The 18,171-nt window shown below is 39.4% G+C and overlaps 1 protein-coding gene across 2 annotated transcripts in view; it reads left to right on the forward strand.

Annotated features, from left to right (window-relative positions):
• The window catches only part of sned1 (sushi, nidogen and EGF-like domains 1), a 41,378-nt gene extending 23,742 nt beyond the window's left edge, over window positions 1-17,636 (forward strand). For both annotated transcript variants that reach the window (XM_049587009.1, XM_049587008.1), the window contains exons 15-32: window positions 872-1,015; window positions 1,430-1,603; window positions 1,746-1,859; window positions 2,951-3,064; window positions 3,165-3,278; window positions 3,364-3,480; window positions 3,598-3,885; window positions 3,976-4,159; window positions 6,389-6,501; window positions 6,790-7,068; window positions 7,662-7,785; window positions 10,180-10,262; window positions 11,093-11,191; window positions 11,515-11,631; window positions 16,469-16,556; window positions 16,676-16,755; window positions 16,847-16,874; window positions 16,984-17,636. In XM_049587009.1, coding sequence (XP_049442966.1) covers window positions 872-1,015; window positions 1,430-1,603; window positions 1,746-1,859; window positions 2,951-3,064; window positions 3,165-3,278; window positions 3,364-3,480; window positions 3,598-3,885; window positions 3,976-4,159; window positions 6,389-6,501; window positions 6,790-7,068; window positions 7,662-7,785; window positions 10,180-10,262; window positions 11,093-11,191; window positions 11,515-11,631; window positions 16,469-16,556; window positions 16,676-16,755; window positions 16,847-16,872 — 2,258 coding nt within the window. In that variant the 3' untranslated portion in view covers window positions 16,873-16,874; window positions 16,984-17,636. The remainder of the gene's footprint in view (window positions 1-871; window positions 1,016-1,429; window positions 1,604-1,745; window positions 1,860-2,950; window positions 3,065-3,164; window positions 3,279-3,363; window positions 3,481-3,597; window positions 3,886-3,975; window positions 4,160-6,388; window positions 6,502-6,789; window positions 7,069-7,661; window positions 7,786-10,179; window positions 10,263-11,092; window positions 11,192-11,514; window positions 11,632-16,468; window positions 16,557-16,675; window positions 16,756-16,846; window positions 16,875-16,983) is intronic.
• Window positions 17,637-18,171: the final 535 nt, after the last annotated feature.

Raw genomic sequence — 18,171 nt, forward strand, 5'->3', positions numbered from 1 at the left:
TTTTCTCACATTCCTCCATGGTGAACGAAGAACACAAAAAAAGGAGAAAATTCTTGATGAATAGAAGTCCTAGGGGACCACGTTTAACAACAGCAAAACTGTATCAAAACGTCTGTTTACAAACTCTGACAACTTGTGCAGGATAATCCAAGTCTCATTTATCCAGTCGTATGCTCAGTACTTCCGACAGGGAACTGAACTAAAAGTGAAACCTATCTATGCTCTCTTTAAAGCCAGACTCCATTGACAAAAACAGTAATTTTACCTCACTGAACACAGGAGCTGCTGGTCTACTGCTGCCTCGAGCCGTTAGTTTATTTGTGTTATTGTGTGACTTTGGTGTTTTAAAGGGTTAGTTTGGATTCACCAAAGTCACACAATAACACAAACAAACTAGCGGATTGAGGCAGTGGTAGACCAGCAGCTTCCGTGTTCAGCAGGGTAAAATTACTGTTTTTGTCAATGGAGTCTGAGTTTAAAGAGAGCAATAATTTTTGCCCTATTATTGTTTTTAATCACATCCTGTGAAGCATATTGGGCTGCATCTTTGCATTAAAGATGATATACAAATAAACTAATAAACTACTAATTCTGGGTGGCACAGTGGGACAATGGTTAGCACTGTCACTTCACAGCACCCTGTGTCAGAGTGTGTTTTTTTTAGGTGCTCTGGCTTCCTCCCAGAGACCAAAGAGATGCAGGTCAGGTAAATGTGAGCATGAATGGTTGGTCCCTATGTGTCAGCCCTGTGATAGTCTGGTGACCTGTCCATAGATAGAGATAGACTCCAGCCCCTCCCTTGACCCTGTACCAGGATAAGTAGTTACGGATAATGAATGAAAACTAATTCGCTGTGTATGTTTCCTTGCAGGGAAGCCAGATCCCTGTGCCTCCAGCCCCTGTCTGAATGGGGGGACATGTTTCCACTACATAGGAAAGTACAAATGTGAATGCACTGAGGCTTTCAGCGGCAGGCACTGCGAAACAAGCAGGAGCTTAGTACAAACCAACGCAGGTAAGCAGACAATGTGTCACCACACAGTAATGTCCGAACTCTCACTGCTATGCTGAAGTTTGTACAACACTTACTTCAGTAGATTGGCGCAGGCAGGGGATATCCTGAGCTGTTAGGTATAGAGATACTGTCTCTCCATCTGAAGATAATTTTAGCAGTGTTGCTGCACTGGAGGCTTCACATTCACAAATATAGAACGGCTGCTTAATCTATATAAAGTACGACCTGATGATTCATGTCTACGCACTCTAACAGCATGCTGAAGATAATTTTAGGCAGACAAAAACAGAGGATGGAAAACACCTCTGTTGCTGTTAGTCTGTTCTGTGTGAGCTCCTTTAAGCCCCGGTGTTTGTGAGCTCGTGTTACGGTGCATCCGCGCTGACATTATCAACGTGTTTGTGTTCATTTCAGAGCTGGGCTGTGGCCTGCCCCCACAAGTGAAGCACGCCGAGGTCCAGTTCTCCTCAACAACACCGGGCTCCATGGCAGTTTATATATGCCACTCAGGCTTCACGTCTGTGCCCAGAGCCACTCAGAGCATCTGTGGCATCCAGGGAGACTGGAGCCAGCCACCCATTTGTGAGGGTCTGTAACACACACCAAAACATGGACACACACTCTAAACAAAAACTTTGAATGAGCTCTGACAAGTCCTCATGAATAAGATTCCAGTTATCAAAGGAGTTAATAATCTTTATACTCATTTCTTCATCTCCTGTCATTACAGAGATCAACGAATGCCTGTCACAGCCCTGTCTCAATGGTGGTACATGTCGGAACCAGGTCGGATCCTACCAGTGTGAGTGTGACGTTGGCTTCAGTGGACACCGCTGTCAGACAGGTAAAGCCTGATCAGAGTCCTCTAAAAATTAAAAGGCAGCTCCATTATTCTATTTTACCTTACTTTGGGGTTGTTATATCATTCCGTAGCTTATTCAGCTCCCTGTGTATTGAAATCTAGTAATTCTAATTTTGGACTGAGGGCCTTAAAACACAAAGCTGACAATCAGCTGTCAATCAGTGTCAGACTGTCTCTTTCAAACATTCACTCATGTTATCAGAGAACCGGGGTTACATTTGTAACCGAAAGTGTCAGCGGTGTGTCCTGCACCACTGGCACTATCAGCCTTTGTCAGCTGTTTTTCCAACCAATTTAGCATGTTGAATTGGCATCAGACCCAGCGGACAGATACAGACTTGTCCATCCGCTGGTATGGAGAGTTACTTTGAGACTTTCTGGCTGAGACACAGGCGATGTGAGGCGACACCAGTCAGTCTTTGTTACCGGTTTTGTGTATTTCTAAAATGTTTTTCACACATGACCTGACAGAGGTCATGATGTCGTTGCTATTCATAAACCCATGTGCTGCTGTGGACGCCACATTAGTTTGGTTCTGAAAGTCACGCAATAACACAAACTACATGATGCCTCAGGTAGACCAGCAACTCCCGTGTGCTGTGAGGTAAAATTAGTGTTTCTGTTAATGGAGTCTGGTGACTGTGAAAAGGATCTTGTAACGGCTTGAGTTCCCTGTGGAAACTGCCTGTCTAATGGCAAGGTAAAGTGGTGAAAATAATCTTAATATAGCGAACACTCAAACTTGTATTGATTGTTGAAGGTGGTCCCTTATTTAGCAGGTTAAACTACGTTTTGCTTCTGCCCTCGTCTACTGCCACCAGACAGAACACGGGTTGTTATTGGTCAACAGCTGCCGCTGACTGGTTGGTTTGTTTGTGGTATTGTCTGACTTTTGGATTCAAACTAACATGGCATCCACTGCAGTACATTGCTTGGCTTCCGTGCTCCTGCCTGCTTCTCCAAACTGGGAGTGACAAAGACAAAATAGTACACAGATGGACCCGCCCTTTAAATGCTGACATTTAGTGCATCTGCACACATGTAGCTCATGTGTCTGTTTCATCCCCCTGAAGACATAAATGAATGCCTGTCGGATCCCTGCAAGCACGGGGGTACGTGTGAGGACCGGCCTGGCTCCTACTTGTGTCACTGTACTCAAGGCTTCAAAGGCCAGGACTGTGAAATAGGTAAAGTGTTCATTCAACCTCTTGCATTACATTTAAATCTTATACCTCTTAGATTATCTCAGATAGCAATCACAATTCTATTGTGTATATCTGTGTGCAGAGCAGGACGTGTGTGACTCCAACCCCTGTCTAAATGGTGGTGTGTGTCGGGGTTACAGACGGAATTATTTGTGCGTGTGTAAAGACGGTTTCTTTGGGGACCAGTGTCAGATGTGTAAGTGGCTTTGCACAGTTGATGTTAAAAGCTGATTCACGCAAGTCAGCCGTTGTTTTAACTGCTTGTCTTTGTCACCCCCAAGTGGAGAACCCATGTGTACTGCAGCCTTGTGGAAACCGTGGGCTCTGCAGGAGTGACAAGAGAGGCAACTACAACTGCGTTTGCAAAATCGGACACACGGGCAAAGACTGTGAGAAAGGTCAGTGAGAGTCACACCGAAGTACATCAGCTCAATCAGCTCATCCTCTGTATGCAAAGACAACTCTGTAATTATTTAATGTATGGATTTGACATGTAAGGTTGCCACTGTTCCCAGACCTGTTGCCTCCCTCTGGTCTCCATGTCCTGCGTGTGGAGGAAAACGAGGTGGAGCTGCGCTGGGACGAGCCAGAGCCGTCACACAGCCTGGTCAGCGGGTTCCTCGTCACTTATGGTCCCCTCGGCGCGAGCGATCACCAAACAGACATGCTGGATAGGCAGCAATCCTCCCACGTAATGCGCGGCCTGGTGCCCGGCCTGCTGTACAACATCTCCACCTTCTCCATCAAACGTAACACCAACAACAACGACAACAGCCAGCCCGCCACCGCACTGATACGCACCAGTGAGTATGGTCTCTAAGAGTCTCTCTCTGTGTTCACATCAGTTTGATCCCACGTGTGCAAGACTTTTCATGTGTGTGTTTCTGTGCCAGGACCTCAGCCAGTGGAGCAGCTGCAGGTGGAGAACGTTTCCTCCTCGCAGGTGTGGCTGAGCTGGCTGGTTCAGGCGGCTCATCATGCTGCAGTCAGCAGGGTGCACGTGTCTCTGTTGCCTTCAGATGGCGGCGAGACACGCACTGCTGTGCTCAACACGAGCACCACTGAGTACACCTTCAGGTCAGGCTCTGCACCTTGCTTCAGAACAACACTCATAACCCAGAATTTCAAATGAATGTGCAGACCGGCAGTGTCCTGTGTGTCCACTACATGGTGCTGTAGGTGTTGCACTTTGAATGGTTTTGAGCAATATACCTTTTCACCACTAGAGGGCACTATTTCACCACTGTTTAGAGGCCCTTCACAGTATTATGAGGATGACGAAGTCAGGTATTATGAAATGTTGTTTAACGAGAGACCCCCCCAGCTGAAAACATAGTTTTTTAATTAACTTTTTTAGTTATTAAAATTGTATTTTGTACAGACAAGAGAAAGAAAACTTTCACATGTAGTTTTTTTTTTTTTTATCTTAGTTCAGATTTCAGCTCTGGAAATGTCAGCATAAAGTGCACATGTAATTAGATAATGCCTCATTTGCATATTTAAACATAGAATTTTAGAAAAGTTATGTAAGAAATCGACTAAAGAAGTTTCATGGTGTTATCTAACAGTTTTTTCCTCATACTCTGTGCCAAAAATCACCACTTCAGTAGCCCTTACATTCACCAGACTTTCTAGTTTCATTCCTTTCTATATTCTGAAGGTTTTTTAAGAGGGGTGTGTTCATATTTTATTCATAGCCTGATTTATGTAATGTTTTATTCTAGAAAACATTGCGATTTATTTGGCTTTTGACGGTATTTTGCTGATTTGTGGAATGATTTAAAAAAAAAAAAAAAAAAAGGTGGAAAAACAACACGCACATCTTACCCAGTTTAGGGGTGGGTGCTGGACCAAAAAAATTTCACATGTAAAAACAAGTAAAGTTTATATGTGTATATCTGTGTGCAGAGCAGTTTCAAGCCATGTCGGCTCTTCCTCAGATGCTTATAAGCATCTGAGGAAGAGCCGACATGGCTCAAAACGTCATGCTTTAAATAAATTGCACTCGACTGGAGCTATTTTGGTTTGCGGACTTTACTTGTTTTTACATGATAAAAAACAACAACAACAGACATCCAAAATTCCCATTGAAACACCTTTGACTCTAATATGTCAGTAAAATGAAATAAGAATTTTGAATCTGGTTTTATTCAGTGGTCATTTTTGTTCTGGAAATGTTTGCAAACCAGTGCATATTTAATAAACTTATGCCTCATGGACTCCCTTGGATTGTCACTGAGTTACTGGTTGTATTAACCTGGCACAATTTGCATTTACATTTTCTTTAGGTATTTACACCCTATTTGCATTTGAATTTATTTAGATATTCACCCTCTGCACACATGTATATTTCACCTTCTGTGCTGTATATGTTTTTATACTTTCCAGCATTCCTTATTTAAGACAGTCTTTACTTTTTACTTTTAAGCCCCTTCTAAAAAAAAAAACAAAAAAAAAACAAAAAAAACTGTACCTGCACTGTCAACCACAAATTTGCACCACCATCGTAAGCATATCTACTGTAGTTACAGCTCTCTGTAGTAGTCCTCGGACTAGACTGTCATTTCACCGCTGTGTGTATTATTCATAGGATATCTATCTATCTATCTGTCTGTCTGTCTGTCTGTCTTGTAATATGAAAAATAATTGCCTTAATGTTAGTTATCAGCTGGGGAAGTTTCATGGTTATGTCTATCAGTTCACCTTGGGTGTCTCACCTTAAAGCAATATGAAATAATAAATCCAAAAATAATAAATGTGGCAATAAATATATGAATAACTAAATATAAAAGAATGGAAATATTAACATGTAAATGAGTCAGTATAGTTCTAAGAATAATTAAATAAGTTTTTCAAAGGACTGCTTTTATTCATTTTAGTGGACTTTTATTTCATAATTCCACATTTCTTTATTTCAGCGAGCTAATTCTAGTCTCATTTATGGTCTGATAAATTTATTTTAAAAAAGAAAAAAACAGCTAGCTAGTTCTTGTGCTGTTGCTTTGGTGTAAATCTGTGAGATAACCACATAGGAAATGGAAATAAAACAAATCCAATGTAATATATTTCACAGAACATATTACACCCCGTACAGGCTACATGAAATGGACATTTCTCCCTTGTGTCAGCGATGGAAGACTTCACATCGCTGACACAGATGCTGAACAACTTCTTGTTTTTCTTTCACAACTTTGATAATTTCTGATCCACTCCTGAGTTTATTAAATATTTGTAAATATATATTCCAACGTTATTGTGCTTTGTTTGCTGTAGTCCCATTTTTGTGTTCCTCTTTCTGTTTCCCAGCTCATTACTCCCTGGTCAGATGTACACAGTGGACGTGCTGACTCAAAGTGGAATCAGACCAGATGAGTTTCCCTCCACCAGCCACTCAGCTGGACCCCTGACTTTCTGGACAAGTAGGTTACCTCTCGTCACACAGAAGTCATTAGAATGGTGATAACACAACTGCTGGTCGTCTGATGAGGTGCTAGTGTGCCAGGATTATTTCTCATTTAAACATTACAGTGCACATCTCAACATATCACTACAGATTTGTTTTTGAATTTCATTCATTTTTGAAATGCTGTTAGTATTTTAAAGCATAACACAGCAGAATAAAAGATAAGAGTTAAAAAATAATTACCTCAGTCACCACCACACTGAGCAAAAAGAATCTGACCATCTCCATGTGTTTCCTCCCTCAGGGCCTCTGCCCCCTCAGAACCTCTCCCTGTCACACGTGACCACTAACTCAGCACAGATCACCTGGAGCCGCCACCCGAGAAACGTCCCAGATGGCTTTGTGGTCAACGTGACCCGAGGGTTGAATACCAGGAGTCGCTTCCTGCCCAATGGGAAGCTAGGATCATACACCCTGCGAGAACTGACGCCAGGACAGCACTACTACGTGGCTCTCACATCCGTGAAAAGCACGGGGCAGGAACAGATCCACAGCATACCTCAACACTTAGCCTTCGCTACCTGTGAGTGTCTGTGATTCTCTTAACCCTCTAATTTAGGTGGACGTGTTCCAAAAAAAAATGGAGGGTTGCTGTAGAAATGACCTTTTTTGCATCAACAGTGTTGATTGCATGCCCAGATATTTAGCCTCAGTGAATGCAGAGCAGGTACAGGTCATATGTTTGAGACTATAGACTGTGTAAAAGAAGTGGATCTCGTCTCCTGGTCTGAAAAGTGAAGCCAGTGATGAAGTGCCTTAAACCTGCATTCTTTCTAATGGCCAGCAGGGGGCGACTATTCGAGTAAAATTGACAATAAAGCTGGGTATGAATCAGGACAGAGGCACAGCAATGGGCCTGCTCCACAGCTCCACAATCTCATATAAATATGGTCATTCTGGGCTCCAAAAAACCAAGACAGCGGCTGCCGAAATACCAGACTTGACGCTTGTCAGGGTCAGGGTGGCGACATCCACTTCTTTTATATACTCTATGTTTGGGACACAACAAAAACAATTTGCTCAAATTTAAAATGTGGCTTCGCTGGACGTATCAAATGACAGATGATTACAAATATGTGAATTGTGAAATTGTGTATGCATTTCCTTTTGACCTAGTGCCGATGGGGACGAGATCAGGGAGAAGAGAGAGGCCAGCTGGGGCTGGACGCACACTACCCCTGTCTCAACCTAAGGACCAGGGAGGCACAACAGACACAGAGAACTCAGAGGAGCTGCCCAGGTACTCACAGAGTGCTTATAATTATTAACGGTGTGTCCTGCTCCACTTTGCTGGTTAAAGGAGCTATATGTAAGAAATCTAAAGCAAATAGTCATAAAATCCTCCTGATATGTCACAGAGACTAAGGAATAATGTTTATATAACATACTGATCTCACCGACAACAATAGCACAGCCAGAATATTCGCATTTAAAAAAAAATTTACGGTCCGCAAATCATGTTTATGTTTTGAATTTGTGTTTTGGCCTGTTGCGCCACCCACCGCCGTCTACCAGTCACACAGTCAGTAGAGTCTCAGCATCAGTTACAGTTACGACTGAGCTACAGCAGCACGGCAAGCAGCAATAGCAGTGTCCCAATACATAGCATTAGCAGTGTCCCGGTACATAACATTAGCAGCCGGCTCCTCAGCTGTATCCCAGCAGCAGCGTTAGCAGCAGAGAAGCCGGACTTCCTCGAATGGTCCGCTGGAAAACCGAAGATCACGGATGCGGCGACACAGCCCTGCCACAGCAGCTGCCCGTGGGCAAACTAATCAGTCTCCAGCGTGCCACTGTCCAGCAACCTCGAATCTATAGGGGAGGGGGGGGCGGACACGACTCGCGGCAGTATTTTGAATTTGAGTGCAGTAACCGTTTTGGCCACATTCTTACATACAGTGCCTTTAAGTGGTGCATAATCTGGTGCAAGGGGCAAAGGGGTTCTATTTAGTCCCTTAATTAGTCATAGATGTGTTTTGGGCTTAACATGAATGCAACCAGTCAGAGTGTGATCTACCATTCCCTTTAAAACCCAGGTGTGCCTGCATCCGCCACGCTGCAATTTACATGAAGAAGCAAGCAGTTCTGTGCTGAGAGCAGTGCAGTAAGAGCTGATGTCACTGCAGCAAATATTGTTGGACATTTAAGCAGCAAAACTAAAACCTGCAGTTAGAAACTTGACAGAGGAAACAGACTTAAACTTAGCTTCTAAAATTATCAGTGAAGTTACGCTGCTCCTGGTGTGTAAATGCGTACAGGGTCTCTCCTAATGGAGATTCTTACAGCAGCTCTGCTCTGCTCTCTGCTACGTTCACATTTTACAAAATTGCATTGATATTTTCCTCATTAATGATGTGTTATTTCATCCACTTGCAACCCATCAGCGTGTCCCTGTGTGTGCAACAAGCAGAGAGTAAGCATGTTGTGAACCCACCTGTGTAGGAGCCCTTTAAACAGCAGGAAAATACTGCACCGTTCTGACTTTAGTCCAGGTTTTTGTTGGTCTACGATGCAATCGCTTTCTACTGCCTCAAAATGGCAATACATTAGCAATGTGCCTGACCACACCTTGGTGCACAGATTGGCACAAACATTTTCTACTTACAATGTGGGCACTGAACGTAAAACTGACAACAGTAACAATGACAGCAATGACAGTTGCACTGTGCTGTGCACCACGTTGTGCTGGGTGAAAGATAGGGCTCAGAGACTTTTGTTTCCACCTGGCAAATCAATTATCACTTAGCATGGTTTTATTTAAATGATATTTGTATGGTATCTAACATGTTGAAATTTGTAACATTTGCGGATGATACACATTTATTTTGTTCAGGTGATGACATGAAAGAGTTGAAAGGGAACTGATCATGTTGAAAAAAATGGTTTGCTGTTAAAAAGTTATTACTAAATTAAAATAAAACAAAATTTAAGGTGGTAAGTGGCATAGGGGCTAATTGTGAAATAAAACAGGATTGATAGAGTATATGAAACAAAATTTTTGGGCGCCATTATAGATCATAAACTATGTCGGAAGCTGTACACAGAACATATTGAAGGCAAATTATCTAAATCTATTGCTGTTCTTTATAAGACAAGGGAGTTGTTAAATAAGAAATGTTTGTATATATATTGTACTGTTCACATGTAATGCCTTGTATGTCCTACTGTGCTAAAATTTGGGAAACATATAAAACAAATATAGACCCTGTAATTAAACTTCAGGAAAGAGTTCTTAGAGTAATACATAAAGCTGGTTATCATGAATCTACTAATCAGCTGTTTATAGGATCCTACACCTTAAAATGGTTAGACATTGTGTATTTAAAAACATCGGAAGTACTTTTTTGGGTTGTGAACAAAAGCCTTCCTGTCTGTATTCAACTTTTTTTTAATTAAAAGAAGGAAATTATCATTTAAGAGACTTTAGATTTTAGACTATAATGTTTTTGATTATTCATTTATTTATTTCCTTTCTTTGGTATTGTTGATGTTCTAGGTTATCCTCTGGTTTAAATAGGATAGGCAGCCTGTTCCTTTATTGGTTATCTACTGTGAGAACATTTGTGTGAAATCATCTTTGTTTCTCCAGATGCACATAAACACAATTAAAATGATTCATTCATTCATGTTGCAGATACACAGAACTCATCGACAGAAGGGGAAAGATAACAGCCAAGTTCGCTCACATGCCTCGAAAAGCTATTCGACATCGGACCAGTAAGTACGAGTAGTGCCAACAATGTGATAAACACTTTGTGGGAAGTCACTACTGTAACACTGTTTGACACATTATCTAAAATATTGTGTGTATTCATATACAGTATTTAGAGTATTTGACCAAACTACCCAATAAAGTTGTTCACTCTGCAGCTAATTAATTCACCCAGACATTATGACACTGTCTGACATCTATTAAACCAACATATTGAAACAGTTCTGGTGTGCTCAGGATGTCCAAACAATGAAAGAGTATCTTATTTGCTTATCTTGATGCAGATGGAATAATTTAGGCCGTGGTCCTGTAACCATATGGTCCTAACCATGGCCTGTCTGGATGACAAATGGGTGGTCCTCTAGTGTAAACTGGACTCTCTGCTATCGCACAAACAGACCTGCGTTATCTGACACATGCTGTCCACTTTATCTCGCAGCTTTCGATTGAGTCAAACAAGTCAGAAAACTTGAAGAAATATTTTCTTTTTATTTTCATATAATTTCTTGTAGTGTATTTTCACTTTTTTCCACATAATGCATCCCAGTGCAGAGGTTTATAGCCTATAGCCTAAACAGAAGAACTGTTTTACAGATGTTATCTTGTACTCTCGAGAGAATACGCTTCCTTTCTAGGATTGTTCTGCCCCTTTTAATGATGTTACACCCATGATGTCATCATATGCATTTGCATTTGATTTTGCTCAAATCACTAATGTCATGTTTCTTTAATCCAGCCTGAGGAGCATACATATAACATGTAAAGTCTCCGTATGATGTCATTCTTCTTTTTTGGTTTCACACTGATACATGACAGGAAATGTTTTGCCTTGCAGAACCTGACCCACCTATAAGATTAGAGAAGATGGAAGAAACAACAAACAAAATCAGCCTTGCACTAGAGGTTCAAGAGGAAGGTTTAAGAACGAAGCCTGGTAGGTGTTTTGGTGGCACATCTGCCCTTGTAATTGATCCCAGCTGATGTGGTGCTGCACATACATGAGATTTATGTCCTGTTGGAAAAAGACCGCTCATTAGTCTTTAGACGAGTCATTTATTATCAATGTCGTGTGTTTGCAAAACACTGTGATTGAATTGTCAGTGAGGATGCTAACCTTGAAAGACAGGATGTTACATTCAGGAAAGCAGAAAAAAGAGGGGGAAGTGGTGTAACAGCTGTAGATAGTGTGTGTGTGTGAAACTTGAGACCCACACTCGTTTTGCTGTGTGGATGCTGATGGCAGCTGTTGTCTTTTAGAGCTGCCACAGGACTGCCGCAGTCTGCCCTGCCAGAACGGGGGGACGTGTGTGGACGAAGGCGACTCCTACATCTGCGACTGCACAACAGGGTTCAAGGGCAGACAGTGTGAACTGTGTAAGTTTATGTGCTTCCTCTCTCTACACACAGACACACAGACACACACACACACACACACACACACACATAAACAGAGGGGTGGGTCCAATGAAAATAGGCTGCTTTTTGGCAAATGAGCAACGGATGGTTACTCATTCTGTTGATGTTTTAGGTATGGAGGACAAAAAATGACATAAGATTCAATAAATAAATAAAAGAAATAGGAAAAAAATACTAATAATCTATAATTAAATAAATATGTAAATAAATATATGCATCAAGAATCCTTATATATAGATAAAGAAACCACCTACCTCATAAATATTCAGACACAGAAATAAATAAATGGAAGTTCACAAAATGTAGAAATAATTTTCAGATATTTGTTAATTTATGTTTTGTTTAATTATCTACCTTTATTTATTTCTGTATTTATTTATTTTAACATTTATTTATTGATATATTATTTTATTTATTTTTCATGGATTTATTTATGATGCATTTATATCCACATTTATTTATTTATCCATTACTGATTTTTTGGCCTCAATATTATGTTGAGAACTGTAAACAAAGATTTAAAACACATGGTTTCTGCTGGGAGATCAATTTTTGTCTTCAACACCTGATCTATCAGTTAATCAGAAGTTTACTGTCATGATGCAAGCATAACAAAATTGCAAATGTGTCATCCTCAAATGGTGCGTACTATTTAAAGGAATAAAAAAACTATGATAAATGTAAATATAAGGAGTATAACATCAGAAGGGTTGTGAGCTGTAGGTGGGTGATATTACAGGGAAACATTTGACAAAGTGTAAAAAACATTGCTGAGAGCATTAAACCTTTTGAAAGGTCTATTTAATATGTCATATTAAGAGGATTTTGAGCTGAGGAATATAGGACCCTGGGAACATATCAAGCAGCAGCCTACAAGGCTAAGAAATGAAGTCAGTGCTGAAGTGCCAAAATGCCAAAAACTGCAGTTCATCTTATGGCCACTTGAGGCTGACTCCAAAACAGAGTCAATCTCCACAAGCCCTCATGTTAAAATGCCCAACTTTACAGCAGAAATAAACATGTTTACAGCCTGGTACAAACGCAGTTTCGGTCTCTATAGCTAATTTCAACATTCATGACAACTGTATGAGGGTTGAATTTTTTATATACCTCATCCCTTTATATTATATTAAGGCTTAAAGTTTTGATTATTTAAATGCAGGGCTGCTTGATTGACAGACTGTCTGCGAGGTGTCACGACAGTTAATAAGTCAGATCCACACTGAGATCCTCCACAGCCCTTCGCTCTCATCCAAATATGATCATTTCTAGCTCCAAAAAAACAACATGATGTTCAAAACGCTAAACTCGAAGCTTCAAAGTGGGAGTCCACAAACTAATAGGCGACTTCACAGTGTCTGGGTCCATTATTTTATACAATCTGGAACATATACATATTCCATGTATATGGGACATATAGGCTCCCCTTCAGAGTCTACAGCTATGCTAGCAGTTCTGTGAAGCTCAAGGGACACACGATAATACCAGCATGTCATTAGTATCGGCTGATATTGGCTTTGAAATTAGCCATTAAAATCGGCCAGTATGCTTATTCTTATTTTGCACAACGAATAAATATTACATACATTGAAAATCATTCTAAATTATGTCTCCATCTGCTGGTGGGCCATCACGATGAGAGTACGTACTGTATGCATAATATGATGTTAGTTCCCCTACAGAGGAGACTTGATGATCACTAAAAATCAATATCCGTATCAGTTATCGGCCAAATAAGTTGTTATATATCGTCATATTGGATATTGGCAAAAAATCTGATATCGTGCATCCCTGTGGAGTTCTCTTTGATAAATGCTAACACAAGCATGCTAGCATTCTCTCCATGGCAATGCTAACACGCTGATCTAAGCAGGCAGCATGTTTACCATGTTCACCTCGCAGTTTAGCGTATAAGCATGTGTTGAGTTGGCGTGGCCAGAAAAACATCAGCTGGACTGGAAACTAAATATAAATGCTTGAGGATCAGCTCACGTCTCCTGTCAGCATGGATGGGATAAATTATGTAGCAAAGTGATGGATGATAGAACGCTGTTTCAAGCGCCTTTTACCCAAAAGGCAATAAATTGATTGGTAGCGTCCCTGCTAAGTCAAATAGATATATACATGATTCTCCAAAGAGAATTTGGTGAAAGATGTCCCCTCTCTAGAGCAGGGTTTACAGTCCTGTCTTTGTGTTCTCAGCTGTTCTGTTGTCTCTCAGTGTAACTGAAGCATCTCAAGGTGTGAATTTACAGTTTAATCTGGGTTAGATTTGCATGTCATCATGTAAACTGTCACGGAGCTCTGAGCTATGTATAGATCTCTGGTTTCTTAAAAGCAGGAAACATGCTTCGCTGACAGTTGACCCCTCTGACATTTATAAACGGCCTGGTTAACTTTGAAGCTCAGAGGCATGAATGTACAACATGAGCATGGTGTCAGCGAAGGCACAAAGCACCATATTATTACACCACTTTCTTTTCTTCAGAGAGAGACACTGTTACACTGATCACTTCTGAATGTTCTGGGGTGTGTGTGTGTGTGTGTGAGAGAGGCAGCGGTTTATCATCTGTGAACAACGTCCTTCTTTGTACTGATTTTACTCAATCTGTGTTTCCTGTTTCTCGTCGGTTAATTAAGGCACCAAAGAACATAAAATAAGTCAGTGCCCGTGACAAATTACTTCAAATTACTATCCACACACAACTTCAACTTTATTTATTTATTTATAAAGCATTTTTTATACAAACCTGCAGCCCAAAGTGTCCCACATAAAATAATAAATAAAATAATTAAAAAAAAAAAACAATCAATGCAAGATAAAAAAAAAAATGATAATGTAAATTAATAAATAAAAGTGAGTAAAATAAAATAAGATAAAATAATCACCCAGGATAGAAATATTGTAAAATAAAAAGAATTACTAAAATTTAAAAGCTAAGTCTATAACACGGCTCCAAATTAAAAGCCAGATTAACAGCAATATTATTAATGAAGACAGTGTGTTTTGTCTTCATGAGAGAAGCCTTACTCCTCAAAAAATCATTCAAATCCCTCAACAGTCTAAATTCCTCATCTGCAGATGACTGGAGTCTCTCCATGTACACTGTCATTAATTTTAAAGATGTGCTTTACAGTGACGACTCAAGTCACCAGCTTGTGTTAAATGTATCTGTGACACACTGTAAAACTGCCAGCTGCCTTTTCAACACTGTTACTACAGAACTGCTTTAAATAGATGACAGTCAGTAGGAATCCATTGGCTACAGTGTCTTATTGAAGTTAACAGTCATGGACACAGATCTATATTTATATTTATTGGAGTAATTGATTATACGCTACCAATATTAGTACATACAGTACTAACTCAGAAGCATGAATGCAATTTAATTTCTTCCCTAAGAGGAATGCATTCATGGAAATAATTATTCGGATTGTTGTTTTCTACTTTATGAAAAGCAGCTTGAATTATATTTTCCTAAAATCAAAAGTCAAGGCCTTACTGAAGGACTATGAGTGATAGATCATGTTGGAACAACCAATTTCCAAACAAATACAGGAATAAATGCATACAATAAATAAATATGTAAATCAATAAATAAATGCATTAATTTAAAAAAATTAGATGCGGTGGGTAGGACCTCCTACCTCATTAACATACAGACACAGAAATACATAAATATTGCTGCACAAAAATGTAGCAACAAATTTAAGATATTTATTTGTTTGTCCTGTTTAATTATTAACTTTTATTTATTTGCTTATTAACTTATTTATCTATTTTTCCATATTTATACCAACATTAATTTATTTATATATTCTTTTTTTATTTAGTTTGGCATTTATTTATTGATTGATTCATTATTTGTTCCTTTATTATCTTATTCCTGTTATTTATCTATGCATTTATCTATTTATTATAATATCTAATATTATTTCTAATTATTTATTTATTATTTTATTTGTACATTTGTTTATTTATTTCCATACTTATTTAGTTATGAATTTATGTATTATTTTATTTATGTATGTTTGTTTATTTGTGTATTTATCTATACATTTCTTTACTTATTTCCATATCTAGTTATGAATCTTATTTATTTTATTTATTGATTGATTATTGTCATTTTTCATCCTCCATAGACATCAGTTTTTTTATGAAAAAAAAAAATCACAAAATGTTCCAGAGGAAAATGTGTGCGACTGATTAGCAGTATTTTTTTTTAAAATACCTTAATTATCATATGCAAGACTGTCGACTTTATATCAATATAGTAGGTTTACGTGCTCCATCAGTCTGCTATAATGAGCAATTTAAAATATTAGTGGACTCTGTATTGGATACATTTGCTGAGAAACAGAATTGTTTTTAAATGCAATTGTTATAAATGGGAAAAGTCATAGCTGACAAAGAATTATACCCAGTTTAACATAAAATAATTTGTCTTGGTAGCATTTACATTTTAGCTTCCCTAAAGCATCTTTTTTCACCTTAATTAACAAATGTATTCTATTTATTCTATATCTTCCACCAGTTTGATTTTACTGATAATCACATGTTGATGAAGCGGTGTATGAGGAGACACTGGACACACACTCGCCCCTCTTGAGTCCTTTCCTTCACCTAAACATCCAGCGTCAGATTGTTTAAACATTCCTTTCCTAAAACCATCCATCAGCCAGAGAGAAGGGCCCAGCTCCTTCCCACACCACTCCTAAACCATCCAGCAGACTTTTCCCTGCTGACAGTACTTCCAACATTCATACCTCATGTTGTGTGACCCGCTGTTTACAGTGTGCCAACGAGTGCCGCACCCCTGTACCCGTCTCTACTCTGAAACCAAGAGTGTGCCTGTGTGGGAGGGTGGAGTGTGCCACTACCTGTAAGTCACATCAGGCATGCTGATACCCATCATGATAAATGTGGTGTTTAAGCTTCTAAATTGCTGAAGAAAAGCAGAGATTATTTTTAACTGATGGATCTGTGTTTTATTCTTCACAGGTACAAAAGGACGTACAAAGTACAGCAGGATGTTTGTTATCGAGAGATCTGTGAACCGACGCCTCCAAAGAAAAGTCAGAGTGAGTTCAAAAAGCTGTCTGAACAGTGTTGAAGTTCATCAAATAAATCAATGCAGTTCTTTTCACACGCTGATATTCACTTTCTTAACAGGCAGAAGAATAAACAGACAACAATAAAGGTTTGTTTTCTTTTACACAATCAACATAATGATATTTTAGGCGCTGTAGAAGCTCACAAGCTTCATAACAACTCTCCTAAAAATGAGTCTTTCTTTCTTTTATTTCTAGAGCACTTGGATACTGATGAAAGGACTGTCGTCACTGTCATGTGAAAAAACCTAACTTCAATTTTGGTGTTTATAATCTACTTGAAGTAACTGATTATGGTCATTTTTTTGTGCTGTCAGAACCCACTGTAACATTTTAGAAACAGATCATCATTCATCTGAAAATGAGGTTGTGTTTGTTCATTCCTGAGAGCTGTGTTTGCAGCGCTGCGCTTCATGAGAGGACTTCAGTCAATCAAATGAAAAAATGGTCCAGATCATTTATCATTTGTGACGTTTGGTGACTGATCTTTGGTACAAACACATATGTATGCAAATATTAATGGTGAGCAGTCCACTGTGCTGCATCAGAGACCTTATATACCTCATTTCCATGTCCATGCTGACACATTAGGAGAGGTTTTTATTATTTGTGATTCAGCTGCAGGTTTTGTCCCTCAGGGAAATAACTGTAGAGTGTTCCAATCTTTTCTTGATACACGCCCCCCTGATCTCCTGATAATGACGATGGGAAATATATGTTTTCTCCACACTCCAGAAATTCATCTCTTCCTCTGACAATGGTGCGCAGTATTGTCTGTGTATAAATATCTTTCTCTGTGTCTTAGCAGGCATCACTGCTCGCTCTTCTGTAAATAGTGTTTATAGGCCATTTTGTAGGTGAATATTTTAATAATAAAAATGTTAAAATGTTTCGTGCTTCTGGTGTCTTTTTGGGTTTATTTTTGCATCATGGATTTCATCTTAAAACAGTGAGCAATGTCTTACTACAGCATCCATGTTACATGTATGCGTAGGCAACGCGGTCGCCACAATAAATTTAAATGTTATTATGTAGTGGCTACGTTGAAACTTAACATTTCAACAACGCTGTGGTTAAGGTGTTGTTATGTTTGAGCACAAATATCACTTGATTATGGTTAGGAAAAGTCCATGTTTTGGCTTAAAATAACTGTTTTTAGGGGACCATCTCTGCTGGAAAAATGACAAGTTACATCCACATTTGATGCCTAAAAAGCCACTGGAAAAACAGCAGTTGGTTGTTAAAAAAGTTGCTTGAAAAACAGCATGGGTCGCTACGAAACACTCATGTTTGGTGGCTAAATATCCACTGGAAACACAGCTATGTTTTCCTACAAAACACCCAAGTTTTGTGCCTAAGAAGACAGTAGAAAAACAGTGGCAGGTC

The sequence above is a fragment of the Epinephelus fuscoguttatus genome, linkage group LG10 (assembly GCF_011397635.1).
Source record: "Epinephelus fuscoguttatus linkage group LG10, E.fuscoguttatus.final_Chr_v1".
NCBI lineage: Eukaryota > Metazoa > Chordata > Actinopteri > Perciformes > Serranidae > Epinephelus > Epinephelus fuscoguttatus.